The 16,900-nt window shown below is 59.0% G+C and overlaps 2 protein-coding genes across 2 annotated transcripts in view; one reads left to right on the plus strand and one right to left on the minus strand.

Annotated features, from left to right (window-relative positions):
• STAB1 (stabilin 1) overlaps positions 1-8,632 on the plus strand; it is a 28,861-nt gene extending 20,229 nt beyond the window's left edge. The window contains exons 38-69 of the mRNA XM_008054964.2: positions 275-470; positions 590-685; positions 772-817; positions 915-991; positions 1,182-1,307; positions 1,502-1,575; positions 1,730-1,804; positions 2,021-2,143; positions 2,464-2,511; positions 2,703-2,780; positions 2,896-3,042; positions 3,351-3,491; positions 3,589-3,648; positions 4,049-4,225; positions 4,308-4,394; positions 4,503-4,652; positions 4,753-4,809; positions 4,897-5,098; positions 5,453-5,602; positions 5,687-5,791; positions 5,946-6,053; positions 6,137-6,330; positions 6,422-6,566; positions 6,647-6,780; positions 6,866-7,031; positions 7,110-7,219; positions 7,304-7,423; positions 7,509-7,658; positions 7,732-7,836; positions 8,002-8,148; positions 8,230-8,346; positions 8,426-8,632. Of these exons, the coding sequence (XP_008053155.1) occupies positions 275-470; positions 590-685; positions 772-817; positions 915-991; positions 1,182-1,307; positions 1,502-1,575; positions 1,730-1,804; positions 2,021-2,143; positions 2,464-2,511; positions 2,703-2,780; positions 2,896-3,042; positions 3,351-3,491; positions 3,589-3,648; positions 4,049-4,225; positions 4,308-4,394; positions 4,503-4,652; positions 4,753-4,809; positions 4,897-5,098; positions 5,453-5,602; positions 5,687-5,791; positions 5,946-6,053; positions 6,137-6,330; positions 6,422-6,566; positions 6,647-6,780; positions 6,866-7,031; positions 7,110-7,219; positions 7,304-7,423; positions 7,509-7,658; positions 7,732-7,836; positions 8,002-8,148; positions 8,230-8,346; positions 8,426-8,482 (3,768 nt within the window). The 3' untranslated portion in view covers positions 8,483-8,632. The remainder of the gene's footprint in view (positions 1-274; positions 471-589; positions 686-771; positions 818-914; positions 992-1,181; positions 1,308-1,501; positions 1,576-1,729; positions 1,805-2,020; positions 2,144-2,463; positions 2,512-2,702; positions 2,781-2,895; positions 3,043-3,350; positions 3,492-3,588; positions 3,649-4,048; positions 4,226-4,307; positions 4,395-4,502; positions 4,653-4,752; positions 4,810-4,896; positions 5,099-5,452; positions 5,603-5,686; positions 5,792-5,945; positions 6,054-6,136; positions 6,331-6,421; positions 6,567-6,646; positions 6,781-6,865; positions 7,032-7,109; positions 7,220-7,303; positions 7,424-7,508; positions 7,659-7,731; positions 7,837-8,001; positions 8,149-8,229; positions 8,347-8,425) is intronic.
• Positions 8,511-16,900, minus strand: part of NT5DC2 (5'-nucleotidase domain containing 2) — a 9,833-nt gene continuing 1,443 nt past the window's right edge. Inside the window, exons 2-14 of the mRNA XM_021710878.1 lie at positions 12,910-13,094; positions 12,692-12,766; positions 12,432-12,487; positions 12,238-12,331; positions 11,999-12,127; positions 11,828-11,888; positions 11,650-11,752; positions 11,434-11,535; positions 11,122-11,203; positions 9,356-9,442; positions 9,128-9,268; positions 8,951-9,015; positions 8,511-8,867 (exon numbers count right to left, since the gene is read on the minus strand). Of these exons, the coding sequence (XP_021566553.1) occupies positions 8,606-8,867; positions 8,951-9,015; positions 9,128-9,268; positions 9,356-9,442; positions 11,122-11,203; positions 11,434-11,535; positions 11,650-11,752; positions 11,828-11,888; positions 11,999-12,127; positions 12,238-12,331; positions 12,432-12,487; positions 12,692-12,766; positions 12,910-13,094 (1,442 nt within the window). The 3' untranslated portion in view covers positions 8,511-8,605. The remainder of the gene's footprint in view (positions 8,868-8,950; positions 9,016-9,127; positions 9,269-9,355; positions 9,443-11,121; positions 11,204-11,433; positions 11,536-11,649; positions 11,753-11,827; positions 11,889-11,998; positions 12,128-12,237; positions 12,332-12,431; positions 12,488-12,691; positions 12,767-12,909; positions 13,095-16,900) is intronic.

Raw genomic sequence — 16,900 nt, forward strand, 5'->3', positions numbered from 1 at the left:
GAAAGAGGCTCAGTCTGGAGCTGGCTCCATCAACCAAACCCCTGACTCTGCCCCTCACTGTGGGATCTGGGCACAACCCTTCCCTGCTTGAGCCTCAGTTGCTCCACTCCTGCTGTTGGAGAAGGCATTCTCCATGCCCCTTCTGGCTCTGGTCTTCTATCCATCCCTATGTCTGGGGTCCCACATTGCTTTTTCTATGTGTCTGTGACCCCATGATGCCTCTCCTTTCCCTTCCCCCTGATGTCTGTGTTAGGTCTTTCCCTCCTCCCGACAGGTGCCCGACTGCTGCCCTGGCTTCTTTGGCACCTTGTGTGAGCCATGCCCCGGAGGTCTGGGGGGCGTGTGCTCAGGCCATGGGCAGTGCCAGGACAGGCTCCTGGGCAGCGGGGAGTGCCGTTGCCATGAGGGATTCCATGGAACAGCCTGTGAAATGTGTGAGCTGGGCCGCTACGGGTCCAACTGCACTGGCGGTGAGGACTGGGGAGGGGCTGGGGCTGGGGATCCTGGCAGTGAGGAGCAGACCAGAGACCCCAGCAGGGGCAGGATGGAAGCACTGGGTAACTTTTGCTCTTCTTTGTCCCACTGACAGTGTGTGACTGTGCCCATGGTCTATGCCAGGAGGGGCTGCAAGGGGACGGGAGCTGTGTCTGCAGCGTGGGCTGGCAAGGCCTCCGCTGTGATCAGAGTGAGTTGGTCCCAAGGGTGGGGTGCATGATTACTGGGGAGGCAGTTCCTGGGTATGAATGACCAGAGCCATCTTCCTACTTCCAGGAATTGTGGGCCCTCAGTGCTCCAAGATGTGTGACCCCAATGCCAAGTGAGTGGGCCCAGCCTTGGTAGGTGGGCAAGTGGTGGGGGGGTCAAGGGGTCAGGGGCTCGGCAGACATAGGCTGAGCTGCTGCCACTCCTCTCAGCTGCGTGCAGAACTTGACTGGAGCCCCCATGTGCGTCTGTGCTGCGGGATACTCAGGCAATGGCATCTACTGTTCAGGTCCGGCCACATGGATGCCCGGGGCCTTCCCTGAAGTTTTGGGTTGGCTGTCCCCACAGAGCCCCCTCCACTTCCTCTAGGTCCAGCCTCTATCACTGTCTCATCTCAGGTCTGACCTTTTACTTTCTCTCATGTCCCACCCCTGCCCTGTGCCTGCTCTTCATAACCCTCTGGGACCATCTACCTCTAGAAGTGGACCCCTGTGCCCAAGGCCATGGGGGCTGCTCCCCTCATGCCAACTGCACCAAGGTGGCACCCGGACAGCGGACATGCACCTGTCAGGATGGCTACACAGGCGATGGGGAGCTGTGCCAGGGTGAGGCTGAGCCCCCAACCCGGGTGCTTGTGGGGCTGGGGCTCTGGCTTCGGTGATCTCAGTCAGACTAGGGAGGGTCTGACTAGGGTGTGGGGGTGCCAAGAGAGGAAGGGATGAGCACCTGAAGGTACAGATGGGTAAATAAAGGGAGGGAATGCCAAGGACCACCCCCATCCCAGTGTCTCTTCCTCCAGAAGTTAACAGCTGCCTCGTACGCCATGGAGGCTGCCACATGCACGCTGAGTGCATTTCCATAGGCCCCCAACAGGTCAGCATGGCAGGGTTGGACACTGGGGCTGTGCCATTTCCTCATAGGGTGGAACCTCCTTTCAGAGCAACCCTGGGGAGGGGGTTGCCCTTTAATCCAGGGTGCTGGCCATCTCCTGGCTTCCAGTAGGCCCATGGATTGGGATTTGGGACAGGTCTCCTGCAGCTGCCGTGAGGGTTACCGTGGGGACGGCATCCGGACCTGCGAGCTGCTGGATCCCTGCTCTCAGGTCAGGCCCCCAGTCCTACTGTACTTCACAGGGAGAGGGAACTAAGGTGGGAACCAGCCCTCCTCACCCCCAGAAGAGTCCCAAGGGCCTCTGAAGGATGGGCTGTGCTTCCCTCAGGTTCAGGTCTGGTTGATTAGTAGGAAATAGGGCTTTGACTGGGTGGGATAGAAGAGTCCTGGAAGCCACTGATACCTCCCTCTCTTGTCCCTGCCTCAGAGCAATGGAGGCTGCAGTCCTTATGCCATATGCAAAAGCACAGGGGATGGCCAGAGAACATGTACCTGTGACCCATCACACACCGTGGGGGATGGCTTCACCTGCCGTGCCCGAGTTGGCCTGGTAATGCCAACCAAGTCCAACCCCTGATCTGGTCTTGACTTAGCTAACCCCAGATTTGATCCTGATCCTGGCCCTGACCATGACCCTGAGCCTGACCTCTGACTCTACCTGGGTCTGACCCCAGCTATGACTCATTAAACTCATCTTGACTCCAGCTCAGAATTGCCCCCAACCCCCTGCTCCCCTCCTCCCCACCCTTTCCTTTCCTCATCTCTGCTTGGTCAGATCTTGGGGCAAAGGTGCTGGAACGGGCACCAGGCTCTGAATGGGGGCCACCCAAAATCTGAGCTGATCCTCACCACCTCCCCGCTCCTCCCCAGGAGCTTCTTCGGGATAGGCATGCCTCATTCTTCAGCCTCTACCTCCTGGTAAGTGACCAGCCTGGATCTCTGTGACCTGCAAGTCCTACCCCACTTTGGGCTTCGATGTTCCCATCTGGTCAGGGGGGCTGCCTGGTTTTGTCTCTCAGAGTTCAAGTCTTTCCCAGAAGATCCATGGAAGCCCCAGGTTGGTCCCAGGTCGGTCCCCTTCCTTGTTGCTTGTTGCTCCCCTCCCCCAGGAATACAAGGAGCTCAAGGGCGATGGGCCTTTCACAATCTTCGTGCCGCACGCAGATCTGATGACCAACCTGTCGCAGGTACTCAAGAGCCCCCAGAGTGAGGCTGGGCGGGGATAGACATTACGATGGTGGGTCCTGCGCGGGCAGAGATGGCAATCAGAGGTCCCCCCCCACCCTCGCGACTCTACTCCAGGATGAGCTAGCCCGAATTCGTGCACATCGCCAACTGACGTTTCGCTATCACGTGGTCGGCTGCCGGCGGCTGGGGAGTCAGGAGCTGCTGGATCAGGGTTATGCCACCACGCTATCCGGGCACCCGCTGCGCTTCAGCGAGAGAGAGGTGAGCCCGGGCCCGCCCCCAGCTCGCCTCGCCTTCGGCTCGCCCCGCCCAGATCACGCCCATAACATGAGCCCCGCCCACTACCATGGGCATGCCCCTCCCGCACCTTTGCGTGCTTTTCTGAGAGGACGTGAGACTCCGCCCCAGTCCCCGCCCACGTTCTGCTCAGGTCCTAACCCAGGCCTGTCGTTCCCCAAGACTCGCCCAACCCCGCTCCACACCCACGCCAGGTCCCCCAACAGCGCTCGAACACCCTATCAATCAGTTTCACTTAGCCCCGCCCCCACGTACCATTGCCCCGCCCCCAGGGCAGCATATACATCAATGACTTCGCTCGCGTTGTGAGCAGCGACCACGAGGCGGTGAACGGAGTTCTGCACTTCATCGACCGAGTCCTGCTGCCGCCCGATGTTCTACACTGGGAGCCTGACGCTGCCCCTATCCCGAGGGTATGACCTGGGCACGGCCTGGGAGCTGGAAGGCCAGCGGCTGGGGACCTGGGATCCTTCCTGCGTGACCTCTCTCTTCATGATCTTCTTTCCCCAGAGAAACGTCACCGCTGCCGCCCAGAGCTTCGGTTTCAAGATCTTCAGTGGCCTCCTGACGGTACTGCTCCCGTGTGTGGGACTGTCAGTGTGTGCATATAGGCATGTATAAGTGTGTATGCTTACCTTACCTTACCTGTGTGCAAATCTGTCTCTTGTGTGAGTGAGCACGTCTGTGAACTCACGTGTGCACAGGCCACATCTGTGTGCATGAGTCTCCCAGGGTGACCACATGGGTGTGCATATGTGTGCCGGTATACCTGACAACGGTCAAATGTGTGCAGATGTATCCCTGCAGGTGTGCTCATGTATGTCTGCTTGGAGGCCACAGATGAGTGTGACAATGGGAATGTGGTTGGGTCTCTAGAGCCCCTTCTTGGTCTCTGTGGCCCAGCCCCCTGCCTCTGCCCACTAGTGTCTGACTGGGCTGTGACTGCCAGACCTTTGCTCCACCTCACCAGGTGGCCGGCCTCCTGCCCCTGCTTCGAGATGCATCCCATAGGCCCTTTACAATGCTGTGGCCCACAGACTCCGCCCTGCAAGCCCTGCCTCCTGATCGCCAGGCCTGGCTGTACCACGAGGACCACCGAGACAAGCTGGCAGCCATTCTGCGGGGCCACATGATCCGCAATGTTGAGGTGGGTATACCCAAGACCTTGTGCTTCACTGTCTGCAGCTCAGCCTGCCTTTCCAGCTCCAATCATGGCTCCATCTGCTCAGGCCTTGGCATCTGACCTGCCCAACCTGGGCCCACTCCGGACCATGCATGGGACTCCCATCTCCTTCTCCTGCAGCCGTACCCGGCCCGTGAGTCTGGGAATGGGCTTCAATGAGGGAAGTAGAAGGCAGGGGTCCTGGCAGTGGGGGGCTGCAGTGCTCCTGCGACCCCCACGCACCCACATCCTTCCCCTGCAGGGTGAGCTCATGGTGGGTGAGGATGAGGCCCACATTGTGCAGCGGCACTTGCTCTTTGAGGGTGGCCTGGCCTATGGCATCGACCAGCTACTGGAGCCACCTGGTCTTGGTGCTCGCTGTGACCACTTTGAGACCCAGGCACTGCGACTGGTGAGAAAGGCCAGAGGCCAGAGGCGGATGAGCAGGAGCCCAAGTCCACCTGTCATGTCCATCCACCTGACTTTGCTGTGTTGGCCTCCATCCCTTCCAGAAGACCTGCAGCATCTGTGGTCTGGAGCCACCCTGTCCTGAGGGCTCCCAGGAGCAGGTAGGGACTGGGGGCTGAGTGGGGGGTTGGGCAGGGTCCAAGGAGCACCAGGCTCAGCTGTCTGTGGTCTGACTCTTCTTTGTCCAGGGCAGCCCTGAGGTCTGCTGGCGCTACTACTCAAAGTACTGGGCATCCTCTTTACGGCGCTCTTTTAAACTATACAACGCCTGGGCCCGGCCCAGCCTTTGGGGTCAGCCGCAAGGCCTGGGCAGGGGCTGCCACCGCAACTGTGTCACCACCACCTGGAAGCCAAGCTGCTGCCCTGGTCACTATGGCAGTGAGTGCCAAGGTAAGTGTCCTAAGGTGGCAGACACTGGTGACTGGCTCCTCGAGCACCCAAGAGAGCCAAGGCATGGCTCTGGCCACTGTCCCTGAGAAAGAGTGTTGGGGAGCTCCAGGGCTGGGGAGGACTAGGTGGTGAGTAGGTTTCACTAGAGGAAATGCTGGAAGACGTAGGTGGGTGCAAAACCAGGAAGTGGGAGCTGGGGTTTCTGTTGTTCTCCAGGACACAAAGGCCTGAAGGGCTCTTAGCATTGTGGAAACATGGGTAGGGCCAGATGGCAGGGCTAGGCTGGGGGTGCATGTGTGGGGGTCCTGGTGAGAGCCCCTTGCTCCACCTCACTTCTCTTACCTCCTTCCCTAGCTTGCCCTGGCGGCCCCAGCAGCCCCTGCAGTGACCATGGAGTGTGCCTGGATGGCATGAGTGGCAATGGGCAGTGTAGGTGCCGCTCTGGTTTTGCCGGGACAGCCTGTGAACTCTGTGCTCCGGGTGCCTTTGGACCCCATTGTCAAGGTGGGTCGCCCCTGCCCCCACATTCCCCAATTCCCTTGGGCCCTGTTTGCCAATCTTTATCTTTTTGCTGGTCCTTCTCCCCAGCCTGCCGCTGCACCTTGCATGGCCACTGTGATGAAGGTCTTGGGGGCTCTGGCTCCTGCTTTTGCGATGAAGGCTGGACCGGCCCACACTGTGAGGTGCAACTGGGTGAGTAGTCCTTGTGCTTGTGCCCACCCTGCATACTTGGGTACCCTTGCACCAACTGCGCACACAAGTGAAGGCACTGCGGTTGGGTGGGACAGGTAGAGGCCAGGAGGGCCACAACTTACCTGGCTCTGTGGGGATGGGCCTTGGGGGACAGAGCTGCGGCCTGTGTGTGCCCCACCCTGTGCGCCCCAGGCCGTGTGCCGTGCAGGCAACAGCTGTGAGTGCAGCCTGGGCTATGAAGGGGACGGCCGTGTGTGCACAGGTAGGCAGGTGGGTGGGGATGCGACTGTGGGAGGTCCCCAGTCCCCTGGACACCAGGTCCAACCACTCCCTTCCTGCCCTCAGTGGCAGACCTGTGCCAGGATGGGCATGGTGGCTGCAGCGAGCATGCCAACTGCAGCCAGGTAGGCACAGTGATCACCTGTGCCTGCCTGCCTGACTACGAGGGTGATGGCTGGAGCTGCCGGGCCCGCAACCCTTGTGCGGATGGCCATCGCGGTGGCTGCAGTGAGCATGCCGATTGTCTGAGCACTGGCCCGGTGAGCAATTGGAGCCCAGCAGTCAGGGTGGGATGGCCAGCAGACCAGCTCTCCATGTCTGAAGGGTACCCACTGCTCTCACCACCCCCAGAACACACGGCGCTGTGAGTGCCATGCAGGTTACGTAGGTGATGGACAGCAGTGTCTGGAGGAGCTAGAGCCGCCCGTGGATCGCTGCCTGGGCCAGCCACCACCTTGCCACTCGGATGCCACGTGCACTGACCTGCACTTCCAAGGTGTGTCCCCCAGCCCGCTCCCTGTGCCCCTGCTTTATCCCTTGGGGCAGTCAGCTAACCACATACCCCTCCCTTTGCAGAGAAACGGGCTGGTGTCTTTCATCTCCAGGCCACCAGTGGCCCTTATGGCCTGAACTTCTCAGAGGCCGAGGCAGCATGTGGCGCCCAGGGAGCTGTCCTTGCTTCCCTCCCTCAGCTCTCTGCTGCCCAGCAGGTGTGTGGGGACCGGGAGTTGGAGCTGACCTCAGGAGGCCCTCAAGTTGGGCTTTGGGTCTCAGCATCCCCTCCTGCCCCTACAGCTGGGCTTCCACCTGTGCCTCATGGGCTGGCTGGCCAACGGTTCTGCTGCCCACCCCGTCGTTTTCCCTGCAGCAGACTGTGGTGATGGTCGGGTGGGGATAGTCAGCCTCGGTGCCCGCCAGAACCTCTCAGAGCGTTGGGACGCCTACTGCTTCCGTGAACAAGGTGAGCCCGCCCCACCTAGCCCCATTCCCTGACTCTGCCCTTCCCACCAATCAACTGAGCTGCTGACCTGTCTTACAGATGTGGCCTGCCGGTGCCGAGATGGCTTTGTGGGTGACGGGATCAGCATGTGCAACGGGAAGTTGCTTGATGTACTGGCTGCCACTGCTAACTTCTCCACCTTCTATGGGGTATGCAGGGGCCCAGCCCTCAGGGAGTGGAGATCTTGAGGAAGAAGCGAGCCTGCTCACAGTCCTGTCTCCCCACACTCCCAGATGCTACTGGACTATGCCAATACCACCCAGCGGGGTCTCAACTTCCTGGACTTCCTGGATGATGAACTCACCTACAAAACCCTCTTTGTCCCTGTCAATGAAGCCTTTGTGGACAACATGGTAACTGACAGGGACACGGGCAGGGCAAAGCCCAAGTCTGCTCTCTCTGGCTGGCCCAGGCCAAAAAGCCTTGCTCTGCCCACAGACGCTGAGTGGTCCAGACCTGGAGCTGCATGCCTCCAACGCCACCCTCCTAAGCGCCAACGCCAGCCAGGGAAAGTTGCTCCCTGCCCACTCAGGCCTCAGCCTCATCATCAGTGATGTGGGCCCTGACAACAGTTCTTGGGCCCCCATGGTGAGTGTGGCCATTGATCCTACCTTGCTGGCTCTTGCCGTCACTGCAAGACCTGACTCTGGTGTCTCCGCAGGCCCCAGGGGCAGTTGTGGTTAGCCGTGTCATCGTGTGGGACATCATGGCCTTCAATGGCATCATCCACGCCCTGGCCAGCCCCCTCCTGGCACCCCCACAGCCTGTGAGTCAGGGGAAGAGGGAGGCAGAGCCCCTCCTGTCACCCCTGCAGCCCATGGGTTCGTGGGAACGGGGAGGCAGGGCTCCTCCTGGCACCACCACAGCCCATGAGTCAGGGGAATGGGAAGAGCACAGCTCTGGCAAGATCCTTGACATTCTCCTTTTGCAGCAAGTGGTGCTGGCACCTGAGGCCCCACCTGTGGCAGCAGGCGTGGGGGCTGTGGTAGCTGCTGGAGCGCTGCTTGGCCTGGTGGCTGGAGCTTTTTACCTCCGTGCCCGAGGCAAGCCCTCGGGCTTTGGTTTCTCTGCCTTCCAGGTAGGGTTGGACTGAGGGTTGCCACCAGTGGGTGCTTCTGTCTTGCTTGAGGCCCCTCACCACTTACCTCTCTGCTCCCAGGCAGAAGATGATGCTGGCGATGACTTCTCCCCATGGCAAGAAGGGACCAGTCCAACCCTCATCTCTGTCCCCAACCCTGTCTTTGGCAGCCACGATGCCTTTTCTGAGCCTTTTGATGTGAGTGTTGGGGCCCTGGGCAATGAGAGATGGGCCCAGGCCCTGGGTACGCCCACCACAAATGGCCCTCCTCTCCTAGGACTCGCTCCTGGAGGAGGACTTCCCGGACACCCAGAGGATCCTTACGGTCAAGTGACAAGACCGGGCTGCAGGCGAGGCACGCGCAGGAAGGAGACCACTTTTATTGCTTGTCTGGACGGATACCCAGAGTGGATGGGGCAGGAGGGGCTGGGGCCTGTCCGGAACAATAAAGGTGCCCTCAGCGGATGTGGGCCATGTCGCCGAGGAAGGGTGTCTTCATGCAGCCAGTGCAGAGCTGGTCCATCCAGAGGGGCGCCTCGTGCTGCAGGGGTGTGCGACGTGGGTAGAAGGTGAAGTCCACGCGGTAGTTGAGCAGGCAGCTGAGGGAGGCCATGTAGAGGTCGGAGAAGCGCACGAGGCGCCTTGAGAAGTAGGTGGGGTTGTGGAAGGTGCGGAAGATGCTCCCAAACTGTGCGTTGAACAGGGCCTTGGTGATGCACCTGGGGAACAAGACACAGGCCGCTCCGTGGTGGGCCAGGAGGGGCTTGGGCTGGGACTCTCACTCTGCGCTCACCCTGCTCACCTCAGCTCCTGCCGCTCCTTCATCCAGGTAGCTAGCACCTGCCTTGACTCTGCATCCTGATAGGTCTGGGGGACACACGGGTGTACACGGTGTGTGCTGAGCATGCGCACTCAGGAGGCTATAGCCCCAGCCCTCCCCATGAATGCCTCTGGCCACCCTGCCCCATCCTGCCCGCACCTGCATGCGCTCAAGCAGCCCTGTGAGCGCTTGCTGCCATGTCAGCGAGTGCATGTACTGCTCTGTGTTGATGATGCGGATCTCGCGCTCCAGCTCAGGGATGATGGCGCCTGTGCGCCAGCCGTGCCGCAGCATGAGATCCTGGTGGGTGGGCCAGTGGGACTGGGCTCAGTGCCGTCTGGGAAGGCTCCCTGCCCACTGTCCTGCAGTCCACCCTGTCCCTCTTACCGCCAGGTCACTGTAGAGGTGGTCTCCGAAGTAGAGCACGCGGGGCCCACGCCATTCTGTCAAGCGCAGGAAGTCAAACAGGTTCCCCTGGGGAGAGGAGGGGTGACCCTGCTGAGCCAAGTGTGCCTTGTCCTCCACTGGTCCTCCCTCTCAAATCCCCAGAGGCAGTCCAAATCCAGCCGGATGCCGGATGCCCTTTCCCGTGGCCTTGCTGTCTCCTCCCTGGGCTCTGGCCCTTACTTTCCCTTCCCGCTTGGGAAAGGGGTTCTGCTTACTGCAGGACGGTTGCCTGTAGGCCTGGCATGGTGCCTGTGGCTCAAGGACCTCCGCTCCCTGTGGCCTCACACCCACCCCAGGCTAGGGAGTCAGTCCCTGTTTGTGACAAAGAAACCGCAGAGAAGGCCCCTTGGCCCTGGAGCAAAGAGGCCCTGAAATCCTTGCTGGCCTCCCTAGCCTCAGCCCAGAGGGATTCAGCAGACCAATGGCTCTGCTTCTTCTGTTCCAAAGCTGGAAAAAATGGAGACAGCCATGCCCGCATAGCCCAGGGAGCAGAAATGGGCCCCGAGCAGCAGTGCAACAGCCACCAGCCGCAAAAGCCCACACCCCAGAAGTGAAGGACTTTATACCCAGCAGAGCGCATTTAATAGAGCAGTCCGTGCATCCAAGAACCTCAGAGATAGAGACCGTGGGGAGATAGATGGTGTAGAACAACTGAATTGTTGACATAAGCTTGAGTGGCAAGATAGAAGAGCAGGTAGGCCCACAGAGGATGAGACCCCTGTACCAAGAGAAAAAATCCTGATGGGCAGGAGACTGAGAGGGCAGAGAAAGACGGATCTCAGAGTGAGAGGCTACCGAGAACCAGGCAGGATCCAATGCACACGGGGTACACGGAAGCTTCAGAACATCAGGTGTAAAGAACAGCCTGAGAGCTGCCAGGGAGAAAAAGTCACATGTTTCCCCCACAAAGGTGCATGACTCTCTTTAGCCAAGGCCAGATGCCAAGGCAAGAGCGAGTGTAGACCTCAGAGCTGAGGGGACACACCTGCGCCCAAAGAGCCATGGAGGATTTGGATGCAGCAGGGCGGGAGGCTGAGCAGTGGGCAGGGGTAAGAGGGTGGGAGCATGGCCACTCCCATGCTGTTCCCCCAGTCAACTTCTGGCCTCCCCCACCCCCAGCCCCAAGGCCTCAGAACTCCCACCTCTAAGAAGCCCAGCTCAGCTAGGATTTCCGCATTCCAGTCAGGGCTCAACCTTAATCACCTCCTGCTTAAAGCCACCCAATCTCCCAGCCCAGCACCAGATTCCCTCTTGTCTTCCTAAACAGATGAGAAGGGGGGTCTCCAAGAGCACCCAATGAGCTGACAACCAAGAAGAGCTGCTCAGCCCCAACAAATAAGTGCCATCCATCATGCATTTAGCAATCGCTGGCCGTTCCAAGGGCAAGTAGGGAGTATTAATTAAATTATATCTCTTGTACAGACAAGGAAAGCAAGGCACAGAGAGGACAGGTGACTAGGCCAGGCCCCCTCTGCTGAGTGGCAGAGTTGGAATTCAAACCCAGGCAGCTTGACCTCTGGCCAAGCTCTCGACATCACCCAGACCTGCTCCCTGACGACCATTCCCTGGTGGCCCCTGGCTCTAGCCCCACTGTGTGAGGCTGGTCAGGGCCAAGGAGCTTCCTCAGAGGCTTCCTCTGCACAGCCTGGGGCCTTGGTTGGCCCTGTGTCCCCCACCATGGGCTACTGCCCCCAGATGGCCCTCACCTGCCGATAGATCTTGCCCTTTTCCAGGCGGGTGATACGGTCCCACTGGAGCGAGCCCTTCTCATCGAGTTTTCTGAAAGGCCTGGGGTAGGGGTGGAGGACTTGATTTTCAGTCTGTGGCAGGGCCTCAGGCTGGGCACCGGCCCGCCTCAATCCATAAAGGCCCATCGATTCAAGTGGGCCACATGCCGGCAAGGGGGTATCCTAACCCTAAGCACACAGGCCAGGCTGGCCTCCTGCCACCATCCCCCCAACAGGGTGAGGTCTCCATTTCCCCTCCCTAGCTCTGCTGCCCCCCTGCCAGACCCATACTTGCGCCGGTCAGTGAAAAAACTGGGCTTGTCTGCCTGGACGATGACCACATCGAAGAGCTGGCGCCAGTCGGGGCCCACCATGTGCCGCATCCCCTTGTCCCTGTGCAGAGAGGGCATAGGCAGCAGGTAGTCTGAGGGTGGCTCTGTGCCAGCCTATCCCACCTGGGGCCTTGGCCCTGCCCTGCCCCTCCTTCCACAGTGGGGCAGGACTCACACGAAGCTGAAAGGACTGTTGGTGATGAGGAACAGCTGCTTCCCATGGGCCACCAGGCGGCTCAGGACCGCAAACGTCTCGTCCCCTCTCAGGATGTACTTCTCTAATGGAGGGACATGGGTCTGTGAGGGACGGCCCTACTCAGGTGGGCCACAGTAGGGCTACCATCCACCCTTACCCATGTCTTGCTCTATCCACTGGTACATGAGGCCCTTCACGTGCACATCTCGAATGGCGTCCTGGGGATAGTGGGGAACAGTGAGGGTTCAGTGGGGCCCAGGAGGGCCTCCCCTGTTGTGGCTGAACTTTACCATCCCTGTCATCTGAGGGGCAGGCCCAGCATCCTCACTGTCACATCTTTGTACAGGTGTGCTTGGTCGAACTCCAGGCCGTGGCCCAGGAAGTAGTCCACCACACAGGACAGCAGAGCCATCTCCGGCAGTGAGAAGATGTCCATGAACTGCTTGATGGAGGGACCCTAGGGAGGAGCCACCATGTCAGCCACCCCTCTGAGGGCTCCAGATCTGCCTTGGGAGCTGGTGGAGGGCACAACCTGGGGGTCGAGGCTGGCTTGTGGGGGAGGAGTACCTTGCCATAGAAGCCACTCATCTGATACAGTGGGATGTGTTGGGTGCCCCCATACAGGTCGATCACTTCCTCGTCTGGCACAGGCTGGAGGCCCCTGAGTGGGTACATTGACACCATCAGTTCAAAGAAGTTCTGAGCCTGGGCATCAGCATAGAGTGGGACTGGGGCAGGGTCACAGCAGAGCTAGCACTGACCTATAGGCTGTCCCCAGTTGCACATAGTGGAAGGCGTCAATCTTCATCAGAAGGCTCTGGGGGCACCAGGGTAGACAGTGAGGAGGTAGTCCTGCTGTAGGCCCCAAGCCAGTCTCTTCCATTCCATGCCAAAGCCCAGTGGATAGTACCAAGAGAATAATGTGTATACAAAGAGGAGCTACAGCTTTGAGGTCAAAGAATGCACAGGTGGGGAGCCCCTCCCTCTAGAGGAGACAAGAGTTAAGGAAGGATCCACTCACCTTCTGAATGTCATAGTGGAGGCCACGAATGGCAAAGCTGGGGTTGTAGTCATACTTCCGAATTCCCTCTGGGTACTGTTGGGGGAAAGAGGGTCAGAACTAAGCCAGTAGCACTGCCAGGCAGCTACCTCAGGGGGTTCTATCCAGCCACTTATTTGGGCCAGGGGGCCCGGGGAGCCCCACAACTCAGCCCTAGGCTTAGGACTGGCTAGCCTCACCTTGTAGTGCTCAATCAGGATGTCTTGGGCAGCACTGAAGATCTCAGGGTGCAGAGCATCTGCATACTGGGCCAGCGTGTAATCATAGTCGAAGCCATAGACCTCAACATCCCGCAGGCTGATCTCATTGTTGGCATAGATAGCTGCTGGGTTCAGGAGACTGCAGACTTCAGGGGGCAGGAGGTCTACAGGAAGGTGATGCAAGGAGGTGGTACAATGGGGGTGATGATCACTATACAGCTAATGGTTCCTAAGCACTTTGTGGATGCCCAGCTCTGTAAGCCTCATGAAACATGGTAATTCTTAGCCCAATGCTGCAGGTGGTCAAACTGAGGCCCTCAAAGTCACTTGCCCAGGGTCACAAGGTTAGGGTAAGGCAGAGGTGGTCCCGGGCTGAGTTCATGGCTGGAGTTCCTCCCACATGGTTACACTGTCACCTGCAGCCCAACAGGTACACTGAGACCAGCTTCCTCTAGGTTCTCATCACTAAGTTCCCTCAGACACACAACTGTGCTAGAACCCTGGCAGAACCCTCAGGCAGGCAGTCACTCAACGCCTCACTGAGTACCCCCAAGCAGCTGCTCTTAGAATGGTCCACAGCACAAATCCCTCCCTTGCTCAAAACCCACTCAGGAGCACCACTATTTGGCCCCTACAGGAAAAGAACTCCTCTGCCCCTCTCTCAACTGCCCTGCCCAGTCGCCTCACCTCCCAACCTTGAGGGTATGTGCGGACTGAGCACTCCAGAGGGTGCTGGCTCTGTCTTGGCCAGACTAGGGGGCTGAGACATGGATGCTGCCTTTCTAGCTTGTCTGGAGCTGGGATTGGGGATCAGGAACATCAGTGGGGTGGGGATCCCTTCTGCCGATCAGGTCACCAGCTTCCAGCACCTGCCACAGCCCAGGGAGTGAGGCCCCTCTAATCGGATTTCAGCTGTCCGCCAGCCCACATAATGACATTTGCAGGCTCTAGTCAGGGAACATTGCTAATTACGACAGGTGGGACGTGTTGTGTCAAGTTCTGGGCCATTATGAAGGCTGCTCCCTTCTGGAGATTTGGTCATGGCCACACTAAGTCCCTGGCTGCTCCCAAGGGGCTGCAGTTGGTTCGGAGGCCCACAGCAGGGAGCTGTGGAGTGGGCTCTGGGCTCCCAGGGAGACAGACGAAGCTGAGGGCCCCAGGTCACCTGACTTGGTTTCTCTATCTGTACAATGGGGGAAGTGGATGGGGAAAGAGGATATGCTGGGAAGGGCGCAGCAATTAGGTCAGCCAGATGAGATCAGGCCATCCTTATCATGGCTGTGATTTCAGGATTGTTACCTCAGCTCTTGGGCCTCAGTTTCCTTGTCTCTCAAGGGGTAAAAAAGGGGCAAGAGGATCGCTTGAGCCCAGGAATTCCAGACCAGCCTGAGCAACATAGTAAGAACCATCTCTGAAAAATTTCAAAAAAAAAAGAAAGAAAAATTGTACCAACCTATGGAATTACTAAGAGGACCATATGGAAGGTGCTGCTCTGAGCAGCATCCCCCTTCTGCAGCAGCACATATGCAGGATTAAATGGGTGATGCACTCCCGAGCCCAAGCTCCCTGTTCCCAATTTTTCAGCGTCCTTTCAAGAGCAGGGGCTGCAGGGAGAGGGGAGTAGGCAGGACTAGGTGCACAGGGAACTGCCTTGCAGGGGGACCAGGTCCAAGCCTCCAGGGGATTCCTATCTCAACCACAACCAGTCTCCATCACAGAGCCGAAGCCCCCGGCCCACAGCTGCTGACACCCTGCTGACTTGCTCCCATGCCAGAGCCTTTGTCTCAGAGACCCCTTAGGAACACAGGGCTTTGCCCCCACCCCTTTCCCCTTTCCCCCGGAGCCAAGTTCAGGGTGGGGGAATGTGTGTGGCTGGTTCCCAGGCTAGCACAGAGCAGTGGCTCCACAGATCTGTGGGTGCAGACAGGACATCCTTCACTTGGAAGCACGTGAGACGCAGCCGACTGCAGCCCTAGTCTAAGGGAGCTGCTTCTGAGACACCCCTTACCTGGTGTCACTAGGACTCTGGGACTCGCCTTTCCCATGGCCTGACTTCCTGGGTACCCTCTGTGACTACGACTCTTGGTGCAGTGTCCAGAAGCCCCCCAGATTAAGTTCAGGCTCTGTCCTTCAGAATGTTCCCAGAGGTCAACAGTCCTTGCAAGAACAAAGCAGGATGGGGGAGCAGTCACTGGTTTTGGACTCCTGGCCTGATTTCTGGACTAAGAAAACCATAGCTCTGGGGCCACAAGGTCCCACTCCCTTCCACAAGGCAGTGGTGGTGTAGAGGGCCAGATGGTGGTGTGCCTCCACCCACGCTTATAGCCCAAACTCCCAAAGCTGTCCATGACTCCAGGTTCCAGGACCAACTTCTCCCTGGCAGCCGTGACACTCACTTGTGAGTGCCTTATAGACTCATCTTGTTCGATCCTCATTCAAATCCTGTGAGGAGCTCCCACTTTTTCCTCCATTGTCCAGAGGAAGGAATTAGGGCTCAGGGAGAAGTCATTTGCTCCAAACTGCCCAGCAGTAGGCAGTGGAGTTGAGATTTGCATTCAGTTCACCCCACCTGCCTTATCCACTCTGCCTCTCAGACTTGCCTTCCAATATCACCACACTGAGGCCAGATAGGGTGGGAGTTAGGGGGTCCTGCTGCCTGCTCTCAGTCCATAGGCACTAGCCCAGAGCATATCCCAGGGCCCAGAATCTTCCCCAGAATACCCAGCCAGATGGGGAGGGTCAGGGCCCAGAGTGAGTTAATCGATTTATTCTGGTGCTCACCACCGGACTCTGGTGAAATGACCCTGCTCCTTGCATGACAAGAGAAGTTTCGGGGGATGCAAGAATCCAAAGAGGCAGGGAGGCCCAGGAGGACAATGCCCAGCAGAACCTCACGCTTCTCCTCCAAACCTCCAAGGCAGGCTTCCCAGGTCGCTCAGAGTCTTCTCTAGACCCAGAGCAGACTTCTCCCTTAATTACACCCATGCCCACCATGGACACAAATTCAACCCAGGACTTCAAGGGCTGACAGGAACGCCTAAAGGCTTCAAAATGACCACTTTTCAGAGGCCTTTACTATTCTGCCTTCAGCTTGTCAAGAAGTGAGTTTTGGCCACCTGTGACACAGATGGAATGGAAGCCTCTGTCCACTCAGCTGGAATCTTCCAGACAAGGCCACTTTGTCTTATCAGACAATGAAACCCACGCCAACCCTGTAGAAGCTCCCCTGCTCCTTCTTGGCCTGGTTCTAGTCATCACCACAACCCTGTGACAGAGGTCACAGGATTGTGTTTTGCTCCTGAGGACACTGAGGGTCCAAGAGGGTGAGGCTTCCCGGGGGCCACCCAGCTGGTCAGAGATAGGGTCACGACCCAAACCGTGTCTGTCTGCTGCAGAGGCAGGGCCCGGCTGGATCCACCCAAACAAGTGGGCAGACGTCCAGCGCTCTCAGCTCTCGGGCCCCACCAGTGCACCCCAGCCCCGCTCCGTGAGAGGGGCCTCAGGCCTCCTCATTCCACTTTGCAGACGGAGAGAGAAGGCAGGAGGCGAAATGAGCAGAGCAGCCCCGATCAAGGCTGTAGGTTTCTCCAGCGTCTTCGCCGCCCGTGCTGAGTGAACCGGACTTCCAGGGCAAGATCAAGAGATGTGTCTGAAAACTCCACTGGTGTCCGCTTAGGTGGCCCCTGACTCCCGTTCCGGCGGCGCTGCTCGCTGGCTTTGTCCGCAGCACTCCCGCCCGACTACGGGCCGGTGGAGAACAACGAGCTGGGGGCGTTTCCGCCGCGGCCTCCGGGCAGGCGGGACCCCGAAGGAAGACGGCGGCCGCTTCACGAGCCCGAGCTCCTGCAGACCCCGCGGGGTACAAGCCTCCCGCCCGCCCCCTACCGCGGGGGCGCCCCAAAGGTCCCGGACCACCCGCCGGCCCCTCCCCAGAGCAGCCGAGCGGGGGCCGGGGCCGGGGCCGGGACCG

This window comes from Carlito syrichta, unplaced genomic scaffold, assembly GCF_000164805.1.
Source record: "Carlito syrichta isolate Samal-C Ts95f unplaced genomic scaffold, Tarsius_syrichta-2.0.1 Scaffold301625, whole genome shotgun sequence".
Taxonomy (NCBI): domain Eukaryota; kingdom Metazoa; phylum Chordata; class Mammalia; order Primates; family Tarsiidae; genus Carlito; species Carlito syrichta.